General features: G+C 38.7%; 1 protein-coding gene across 1 annotated transcript in view; it reads left to right on the forward strand.

The window, feature by feature from the left end:
- Positions 1 to 2,250, forward strand: part of LOC121859227 — a gene marked incomplete at its 5' end in the record, with an annotated part of 7,992 nt that extends 5,742 nt beyond the window's left edge. The window contains 2 exons of the mRNA XM_042355964.1: positions 1,614 to 1,637; positions 2,001 to 2,250. Of these exons, the coding sequence (XP_042211898.1) occupies positions 1,614 to 1,637; positions 2,001 to 2,250 (274 nt within the window). The remainder of the gene's footprint in view (positions 1 to 1,613; positions 1,638 to 2,000) is intronic.
- Between the last annotated feature and the right edge of the window lie 9,674 nt (positions 2,251 to 11,924).

An 11,924-nucleotide genomic window follows, 5' to 3' on the forward strand; every position in this document is an offset into this window, starting at 1 on the left:
CTTACTACCTAACCTACCTAACCTATTTACCTAACCTATTTACCTAACCTACCTACCTACCTACCTACCTACCTACCTACCTAACCTACCTACCTACCTAACCTACCTGAAACGGATGGTTAATTCCCAATTAACCATGTTGGTTCACATATATTATATTGTGCTTTTGTAATGAAACCCAATTGAAGTTTCTTGTTTTATTAGAAAAGTATTATGTTTATATAATTCCTGAGTGTAGGTCAACCGTAAGTTCCACTGTTTATGAGTGTGATGAGAAAGGACGACGTTTAGGTAATATAAACGTGGATCAACGTCCGTTCGATATTAGTTGGTGTGAGTGATCGCTTGAAGGCGTTGCCTTGGTGAGCGCTTACATAGATGCTGACATATGGGCTTCTCCCTCTTGGGAAAGCTACTGTTCACGTGTTCAGTTCATGTTCTCACAGATAGTGGAAAATTACAGGGGTTGAATCTGAATATAAATCAGATGTAAATAACCCATTTATATAATACTTCTGTTGATGATTCAGAGGCCATTACATACCTACCTATCTAACCTACCTACCTACCATACCTACCTAACCTACCTACCTAACTTACCTACCTAACTTACCTACCTACCTACCTACCTACCCTAACCTAACCTACCTACCTACCTACCTAACTAACTTACCTCCCTACCTACCTACCTACCTACCTACCTACCTACCTACCTAACTTACTTACTTACCTACCTACCTAACTTACTTACCTACCTACCTACCTACCTACCTACCTACCTACCTACGTAACTTAGTTACCTACCTACCTAACTTACCTACCTATCTAACTTACTTACTTACCTACCTACCTACCTAACCTACCAGGGCCGGATTCAGGAGGGGCAAGAAGCCACCCAGGTGGCTCTGCACAAATTGGGGGCTCCACTTATTACAAAATTTCTATTTATTTGTTTATTAATTTGGATTATTTTTATTTTCATTCTTATAACTATGCTTTATCTATTCCATCACAAAAACTATGTTCAGCGTTAGCGTGATAGAAATTAGGCTTAGCTACTCTGAAATCCATGAATACCTGGTTTTCCTCTATGAACCATATATTTTTAATGAACGCGTACGTTTGTGTTACACAATATTTAAATTCCACTAACATATATTGATTGCAAAATGAACGCATGGAATAACGAATTGAGATTAAAAAAACAAATAAATTTTTTTTCATTATCACTTCCATTATTTAACGCCATCAGGGCGCTGTGTTTGTTGACAGTCGGTCGGAGGGTTGGTCTATAGCATTCGCACATCGGTTGTCATGTGTTTGTCGATTAAAGAGGAGACTTGTGTCGCCCATGATCTGTGAACTTCCCAAGAGTAGACATAAAATACAAGTCTTGCAGTTGTAAAATGGAGAGGAGAGAATTGTCATGTGCTTGTTGGAGTGAAGTCGTCGCCGCTCAGTGATGAATGATTTGTCAATTGTCATTTCCTAGAACATGTCTTGCAAATGTACAGTGAGAAAAGGGAGGAGAGAGAGTCGATTGATGCTTGTTGTGCTTGGAGTGTGGTGGGTGCTCTAGAATATATGCTCCACATATGTAATTGTGCTTTAAGATACTACAGGTCGATTGACTGCAAGTAAGTTGAGTTATTTTTATGTATTTTGAGTACACTAACTATGTCAATGACGGTTTCACGTTCCACGATCAGTATATACAGTATAACACAGTATAGTCAATGGTAAAAAGAGGAACTTACAGCTTTTGGGGTGGGACTGGAGAAGTCAGAGGGAGAGGTCATAATCTACCTCTAAATTCCAAATTTAAAAATATGCTTGCGTCCAAAATGTTCCAGGGAGTTAAGTAATCAATTAACCTCTCCATAAAAGTAGCAAACCAATCGGCCAATTTGAGCATGCTTTTTAATTATAACGAAAAATTAGGTGTCCTTCCTTATGATGAAAATTATTGTTGTAAATGAGTGGAATAATATGACACAAAGGTGTACGACGTTTCGAAAGTGGTGCTGCAAAGAGAAAGACATTCAAAAGAACGTGCTGAGAGAGAAGGGTAAAAGAATTTACAAAACATCGTCGACTGGACTGAATTCTTCACTGTCCATCAGCTTCAGAACATCTAGTCAGTGTTTGCAAGCTCATCTTCAAGGCAACCAGAACAAGTACCTGCAGATATGTGATGTACCAGCTTCCTTCTTTTATATGGCAGCTCTAGCCTATCGCCAGGGGAAATGACCAGACTGCCGAGGAGATTGAAATTGAATCAAAGCATGTGCTCTCCTGAAGTGCAAGGCAATGACAACTACACAAAAATTATGACAGTGACATTAGCTTACGGTCAGAACATTTGACAAAACAATGTATTGATTAATGGGCTGCGAAATCTGGTTCTGAGAGTCCTTCCACCACAGTGATGCTAAATTTGAAGTAAAATCAGCAGTATTAAAAGATGCAAACAATGTCAGCTGCAAATGCGCACCAGCCATGTTTGAGCGAAGGAATCGAAATGGGGAAGTTGTACGCGTTCTGGCTTTTGTTTCTCCCCCGCAAATGCGGGCAGGTCTACTGCTTCTTTTGCAAGCTAATGGGTGTTACAAGATCTCAATTTACATCTGATGGGTTCTATGACTAGAAGCATGCTGGATGTTTGTTGTCCATGAGCAATCAAAGGACCACATTCAAGCAGTTTTGTCAGCAGCAGTCGTGCAAAGGAGCTTGAGGTATAGATTCTAAACCAACTACTCATGGGTCAAATTGAGCAGTATTGGTGTAGTCTTCATAGCGATTGATCAGCGTGCTTAAATTTATATGTGAAAAGGCCAGGCTCGTGGAGATGATGAAATACCCGATCTCTCATAATGGAAATGCATTGATTACTAGAGCTTTTGGTCGAGTATGATGATTTCTAGCAACACCTCCAGAATCATAATCGTGGCACTGGTCATACCAACTATTTGTTCCTCAACCATCTGTGAAGAAATTGTCAGACTAATGGGCAATGAAATACTGGAACAAATGAACTCACGTATAAAGCTCTCTCAAAAATATTGCCCTAATTTCTCTAGATTCCACCCCCTGATGAAGGCCATATTGATGAAATCAACTTTGATAATCAGAGCTACATGGAGCATGACACACCTGTTGAGAGATTTGTGAAATTCTTGCCAAATCATGACACAAGGCTCAAGAAATGTTTGAAGGGTTTGATGGAAGTTTCTGCAGACAATGACACGGATATTCAAAATTGTCGTGGGCAATCTTATGATAATGCAACATCTATGAGTGGAGGTACACGGTCTGCAGCAAGCCAAAGTTGTAAAATGAAAAATCGTCATGCAATTTGGATACCCTGTGCTGGTCATTCATAAACTTGCTGAAAAGTTTTGCAGCTTGAATGTTGTCAAGAAGCTATCTCATTTTTTTATTTTCTGAGGAATTATGTTTTCACAGCTTCTATACATCGTTGCGCAAATCTTAGCGATTTATTGAAAAACTGTAGCGTCTGCCCGGTATCTGTGCCAAAGAGGATTTCCACAACAAGATGGTCCTGTCGAGCAGTTGGGCAGTGAGAGCAGTAGCGTCCAAGGTTATCTCCCAATCTCGTGAAGCATCATGAAATAGCTAGAGATGAAAAATGAGAAGAGAAACATTATGAAGCCAATGGTCTCCATGATAAGATGTGCAAGTTAGAGACTGCTATTGCGCGTGTTTGCACATTCTGGCAGAGTTGATGCAACAAACCATGCATTGCAAGATCCTAAACTCGATTTGAACACAGCAGTAGCAATGCTGAAGTCCTGAATGTTTTGTAATGAGAAAAAAAAAAGAGATTGTAAAAAAGATTGTGTAAGGGCAAGGAAACGATCTTCTATACGTTACCGCTGATAACTCTCTCGTTTGCTGGTGCGACCAACACTTGCGGGCATACCAGGGTTGGTTTCAGAGGTGAGAACGGCGGCGGCTACCTGTAATGTCACCAGGGAGATTCACTCCAGCCATCGCTTTGATACAATCTATCTACCCGCTGTTTAATCAAATTCTGGCTGTGATCTCATCAAAGGTCCTCCTGGATTACGTGGGCTGATTTCCCCAGACCTTCACAATTCGTCTGTTAATCTCTGGACACCTACCCCAAACCTACTACCGCAGCCGCCACGGCCGCCAGCTCCCTCCACCGTCTGTGCCCCAGTGTTTTTCCGTCTGCTGTATCAAGACCTTAGGCCGCTGTTGCTGGAAGTAAAGGAAGCCTGTTTGGACCACCCCCCAGACCCTGCCGTGGGAAATATCTGTTCATTGTTTCATTCTATTGTTTGAGTTCCTTTAATTGCTGAGCTCCTTTTATTGTTGATTCTATCAGTTGTTGACTCCCCATTAATTGTTTGATTCATTAATTGTTTGATTCTATTAACTGCGATTCCCATTAATTATTTGCTTCCCTTTTAATTGTTTTGCTTCCTTAATTGCTTGACTCCATTAACTATTGACTTGACTTAATTGTTTGACTCCGTAATTGTTATTTGATGTTTGTTGGTGGTGTCAGAGTTTATTATATTTTTTATAGTAAGAGATGTCAATCTCAAACGGTTGTTGTTATTCTCAGAAAACCATGGTCCTTGGCTTTCCTTTATTAAGATCCTGATTATCTGGTAAAGAGATTTCTATCCTAAGTCCCAGGCTCTTACAAGATTGCGTAAGATGCTTAGTTTCAGGACTTTTTCCTGATAGATCAACGGAGTCTGAGAGACCCGTATCTTCTCGGCGTGGGCCGCGTGCATCCCACACAGAGCCCACTGTTGTCTTCTCTGTGCTAGTTGGAGCTTGAGGACAAGTATCATCTCCGATGTGGGTACTAGCAGTGCATCGATGTGCGTACTTGTGCATCACATCCAGGAACCGCTATTGTCTCCTCTATGCTGATTTGGGTTTGGGGATAAATACCACCATCTCAGTTGCGGGTACTTGTACATGCATGCACATGAGAGAGACCACTATTGTCTCTCTGTGCTAGTTGGAGTTTGGGGGACAAGTATCATCTCCGATGTGGGTACTAGTGCATCGATGTGGGTGCTGTGCATCCACATCAGGAGGAACCTATTGTCTCCTCTGTGCTAGTTGGGTTAAGGGGACAAATATCGCATTAGGGTGTGGGAGGCGTGGGATCTGGGACTTTTGCAGAAGTGGAAAGGCAGGCCAAAAGTTTAAGAACCACTGCGTGACTAAGAGGATGTATAGTCAGCCCGCCAAGGCTTCAGCCATCAGAGGACACACAAAAAAAGGCCACAAATCAATTTACTCAAAAATAATGTTATCTCGACCAAATACAATGCTCTCTCCACTGCTACAACAATCTTTTAGACTATAATGAACATACACTTTAGTTAGCACCATAATTATCCATGATTGCCCAAATAATAATAGATACATATCACTACAAGCTTGACCCATCATCCTCCTCAACCTAGCTACATATACCCCAAACAAAATTTCCAATACTTTATTGATTCATAAACATATAATTTATAATTCTTTATACTTCACAAACTACTTACAATCTTTTATAATGTATAAAAAATAAAAATATGTTCTACAAAGTTTACATAATGAAACAAATACTAGTATACATTCTAATATAATAATAACAGACATTTTTTAAAGTCTTTACCATAAGTTTGGAATTTCGATTCTAAAGAAAAACGGGACACAATAGAAACTAAATACAATGGGTAACTGAAACAAATATTACTGCGGAAAGGGGAGATGACCGTAACACTACCTACCTACCCTGCCTACTTACCTACCTAACCTACTTACCTACATAACCTACCTACATAACCTACCTACATAACCTACCTACCTACATAACCTGCCTAACCTACTTACATAACCTACCTACCTAACCTACCTACCTACCTACAGTACCTATCAACCTACCTATCTACGTCCTCATTTCATGGCAGGTTGAGGCAGTTATACGAGTGGCTTCTTCCTTGACCCCGCAGCTAGTACCAGAGCCGTCGTGAGGTGCGACAGTGCTGCTTAACTCCTCGTTCGAGTACTGCCATACCTGCCATATTGGGAAATATGTTGTTGGGTGAGTAAGTCTACCCCTCTCTTTGTTTCTTTCTCTCAGTCACTCTTGGTTTTGCTGCCTGTCATTCCTCTCCCTACCTCTCTTTGATATTCCAGATTCTCTCTTTTTAAGTTCAAATGTTTACTTGAACCGTTACCGTGTCACAGTGAAAACACACACACACACAGTTATAGCTCACCAGTTGTTGTGTAATACACGTGTTTGTTTGTCTTTGATCTTTGTCTTTACACCACACACACACACACACACACACACACATATACTCCTGTATCACACACACAAAAAAGCACCTTCATTACACAACAGCCACAAACCACGTGACAGGAAATGAAAAGGTTAGATTCCAACAAAGTCAATGTATCCACTTAGCAAGGCTCCACTTGTCAGTCCAGTATTTATGAAAGGTGTTCCAGGAACCCCTGACAGGTATTCACCGCGAGGACAACATCAGGAGTGGCCTCTTGTGGGTCATACTGTATTCCCCTCCTGGATATTCAAGAATCGTAATTCTGCTACTATAAAGGACACTTGATACGACTGATAGTTTTAAAACCTATTTTTTGTTGATGTTTAGGTTCGATTTCTGAGATTACTAGGAGGAAGCACTAATACTGTACTTATTTAAATGTGGTTAGGTTGTCGTCCCGTGCATCGTACTCAGCTTTCTGGAAAATTCAGTGAAGGACGATGAATTTTACATATGACCTCCATATCTGTCATGTTTGCCTCATCTACTTTGACATTTTTTTTCAACTTCCAGAGATAACCAATTATTTTCGTATGAAGCTTGATCATCAAAATTGTTAATTCTGCTTCGGCTATATTGACATATTGCGGGTTAAATATATAATAAATTCTTTACGTATATGCTATTTCTTCCTCTGCTGCGTTGACACTTTGCAACTTACAGATATAATTACGAATAAATTGAAGCAGACTTATGCATGTTGTTGGCGGAGTAATTAAAGAGGCGAAAGTTCACTTTTTGTTTTTAATCCAGCCGACAAGGGAGATTAATTATGATTGGAATTTTCCCACATATTCACGTTCTGAGTTGTAAGTAATTCTTCGGAGTTCACTTGTAAAACAGGTGTAGGTGTGTGTGTGTAAATTTATGTACATGGTAAAATATATCGGTTTATTGATATCTGTTATGAACACTACTAATTAAATAATTTGTTCGGAATTTTTTTTATTTTCTATCAGATGAAAACCTGATTCTTTATGTACAGTACGTCCATTATTTCACTGTGTACAGTACAACGACTGCCTCGCAACACTCAACAATAGAGAACATATGGGCACGGGGGTGGAGGAGACTGCAGTGGGAGCGGGTAAACAAGGCGAAAGATTACAGGGAAATGATGTTAGGAATGATGACAAAACTAAATTAGACAGGGAGTTTAAAAGTAAACGCGGTAAGGGGAGGACTCAGAACGACTAACCCAGTATACACTCTTGTGAACAGTAAGTATGAAACAAAATGGATGATATTAAGACGCGGTATGTACCCGAAGAATCGATATAATTACTGAAACATGGATCCGCCTATGATTTACGTGAATTGCCGATTGAATACCAAATTGCGGGTTACAAATAATTTCCATACCGATAGGCAGACCAGGAAGGAGGCGGAGTAGCAATCTATGTTGAGGGATAATCTGAAGTGTGTGGAAATAAATATGGAAATAAAAACTGAGAGAGGAATACAGAAACAATTTGGATAGAATTAAGCGGCAGGTAGGAAAATTAATCACAGGGTAATATATAGACCCCCCAATCTTGATAAGCGTCAATGAGCGAAGAACTTATCTGGGATGAAATGCGCAGGGCTTCCCACACACAACAAAAGTCTGTATAGTAAGGCGACTTTAACCTTGGCCAAATAGATTGGACTGACCTTACTGGTAACTCAAGAATCAGAGGATTTTCTCGAGACGATCCAGGACTGTTTCTAAGTCAACATATAACCCGAACCCTGCGGGGTAATAATATACTGGATTTAGTTCTGTCGAACAGAAAACCTCATTAGCAATCAATAGGGTAGGGAACGAACTTGCAAACCAGCGATCACAAGAAATTCGATTCAGTTAGATTTTCAGGGCAGGCGTAAGGGAAAATTCCACTAAAATTACCAGATTTCAGAAGGGCAAACTTTGACAGTTTAAAGGCAGCTGAGAAGGGGGTGTAAACGGCGATGAACCTGACAGATGACACAGACCTGATAAAACGAGATCTGAGATTGCCAGGTTCGATGACAATTTAAATAGTGAGTTATATGCACAAAAGGCCAGAACATACCATACAAAAACTCCAGATCAGACAACAATGACCCTAAATGGATAAAATAATTATTTAAAGAACATCATTGTTGGCCAAGGTATTTATAGGTGCAGAAGGATAAATGGGGTGGCGAAATTCACCTCTGGGACTATTATAGGGTATTGGCGAGAGTAGGGTTCGCTCGAGATAAGGAAAGCAAAAGAGGAATAATGAGGTAAGGATATAGGAGGCAGACAAACCCAAAGGATTCTACCAAATGTATCAGAAACTAAAACCACGGAAAAGATTGGACCAATACGGTCAGACTCCGTCGGCTCACTTATTAGCGACGAATGAGCAATAATTTGAATAAATATTTTTCCAGCAGTTTTCACCACGAAAATTTAAACGCATGATACCCGAGGCACCCGACTCTATTCAAGAATAGTGAAGAAAACAAATTCACTGTTTTGATAGACAAACTAAAACCCTAATATACAAGTCACCTGGTCCAGAGAGATGTTGCCATTATTAAAAGGAATGTAAGGAAAGAGCTTAGTATGCCCTTATGAGTTGTTTAACATTTCCTTAAAAACAGTGTAGTACCAGAATCTCTGGAGGATGGCCGGTCGCCAATACCCGATTTTCAAGAAGGATAGATCACTATCCTCTCTACCCTTAATCAGTCTAACATCAATAGTAGGCAAAATTCTGCAGAAAAACAATCATTTTCCAGCTCTATTCGAAATCACCTGGAGAAGCACCACGTTGATCAATGAGTTCCCATTAACATTCTTTCATCAGTTTTCGAATCGGTGGACGAGGCACGATATGATGTGGTATATCTCGACTTTAGCAAAGCCTTCGACAGAGTCCCCGAAAGACTAATTAGAAGGTAGAAGCTCATGGCATCCAAAAGGTGACATCCTTAAATGGATGGGGCGTGGTTTACAGGACGGGAAACGGCTAGTGAGCATTAGCGGCGCTAGTCCCCATTGAACAGCGTCTGAAGTGGGTTCCCCCAGGCTCGGTACTTGGACCATTATTGTTTATTATATACATAAGCGACACCAGATATCGACAGACAGCAACATAAGTAAATTTTGCTTGATGACACTAAAATAGGGCGTGTTATCAAATCTGTGAGGACTTCGGCAAAACTACAGGAAAGATCCTAAACAAATTTTTCCGAATAGTCTGAAAATGGCAGATGAAATTCATCGTCGACAAATGTAAATTACTCAGTATAGGAGATGTAAACAGAAACCAGATACCAGATGAACAGCAACGATGCCATAGAAATCCGACTCTTGAGAGATTTAGGAGTAATGATAAGTAGAACCTTAAGCCAAGTAAACAATGTGTTTTTGCTTGTAACAAGGCTAATAAAAGGTACTTGGGTTCATACAAAAGGAGTGTTAGTTAAGACTAGCGAATTAATAAAACTGTATCTTGCTCTTGTGAGACCACACCTGGATTACGCAGTTCAGTTCTGGTCACTGTATTACAGAATGGATATAGAATCCTTGGAAAGAATTCAGAGAGAATGACAAGACCTTAATCCCGGGCATTAGGAACCTTGAGTATAGAGACAGGTTCAAAGCATCTTAATTTGCACTCCCTTGAGGCGTGGGGCGAGGGGCGACAATAATAGAGTGTATAAGTGGAAGGCAGGGCTAAACAAAGGGACATTACAAAAGGTACTCGATTATCCAACCAGGAGCGAACTCGTAACAATGGTTTTAAATTAGACAAATTTAGATTTAGGCGTGAAATGGGTAAACACTGGTTTGACAGAGTAATTGGAAGAATGGAACAAGTTACCAAATATCATCATTAACTCAGTCGCTGAATTACTTCAAACATAGGTTGGATGCTCATATGAGCAATAGGGGTTAGTGTAAACAGGACTGCCCAGTATGAATATCAGGCCCAACTGAGATTCCTCCATTCTTATGTTCTTATGTAATCTGACTGTACTTAGTGTATTATTACAGAAATCGTGATCCTTAAGAGGACTTGTTATGTACTAAAATATATATATATATATATATATATATATATATATATATATATATATATATATATATATATATATATATATATATATCTATATATCTATATATCTATATATATATCTATATATATATATATATATATATATATATATATATATATATATATATATATATATATATATATATATATATATATATATATATATATATATATATACATATATATATATATTATTTTTTTTTCATGTAGATCACAATGAAACGTGGATAAGAAAAAAAAATCACACGGGAAAAGAAACAACAAGACCACCTTAGCTTCGTCTTTATTAAAGAACATCTTCAGGCAACTGGATTACATGGACAGAGAGAGCTTAAATATACAGGGTGACCTTAAAACATGAGGTCAGGTCATAATGATGTCATCCTTAATCCCCACACCAACATACACGTGGGCTTAAGAGAAGGGGGTGACGTGACTAGTCAGGTCAGGTCAAAATAAAAGGACTCACTAATTAACTATCATACATCTAGATCAAAGGTTTTCAAAGCATTTTTTTAACCTTGGGCCACTGACAAATAAATTTATGTAACATATCAGTTTTGAACTGACCATCACTAAGGTTTATGATTTTAATTCCTTAATCAAACTAGCTTCAACCAGAAATCCTTTCTGTGACACAAATGATTTAAATACTTCCAATCTTTCCAAGCAATGGGATGATTATTATTCCTAACATAAAACACCTTGTTCGTTCATAGGAATAATATCACCAAAACCGAATTTGATGTAACATCACTCTTTACAAGGTTCCCAGTTGATGATTTACAAAAATTACTTCATAGATTCACAAGATAATATTTCATTGCCCGTCTCGAAAGCGACTTCATCGAACTCATCAACCACTATGTATTAAGTTACCCAAATTTGAATTCAATGGAAATATTAACTAAAAAATTTAGTATGGCAATAGATAATCCACTCTCACCTGTATTAAATACCATATATAGAATTCTTTGAAAAAAACTATTAAGTAATATTTTACCACCTCAGCAATCCTGGTTTTAGATATGTTGATGATTTATTATGTCTCTGGCCATGTAAATGAGGACCTAAAAAGCTTTCCAACAACCCAGCCCCTCGATCAAATTCACTGTGAATTAAACAAGACTGCATAAATTGCCATTCCTAAATGTCTGATACACAGAATAGGTAACACTTTTAAGTTCAGTATTTATAGAAAACAACTAATGTGTGTTCATACATTCATTATTATTCTGCCCACCATAATAAGAATCAAACAGTCAGTATTTCAACAATGTTTTTCGTGCCTTGAGAATTTGCAGTCAAGAATTCATCGATGAGAATACAAATATATATATAATATTGGCTCAAACCTTAAATACCCTAGATCTTTCATAGACAAATGCTTAACATTACTAAGAAAACTTTTTATAGAACTGATCCCAAGCCCACCCATGACCATAAGAATATCTTAATATTACCATTTCTAAAAATTTCTCACACATTCCTGCACAGC

This window comes from Homarus americanus, unplaced genomic scaffold (genome assembly GCF_018991925.1).
Source record: "Homarus americanus isolate GMGI-L3 unplaced genomic scaffold, GMGI_Hamer_2.0 scaffold25633, whole genome shotgun sequence".
In the NCBI taxonomy this organism is placed as follows: Eukaryota; Metazoa; Arthropoda; class Malacostraca; order Decapoda; family Nephropidae; genus Homarus; species Homarus americanus.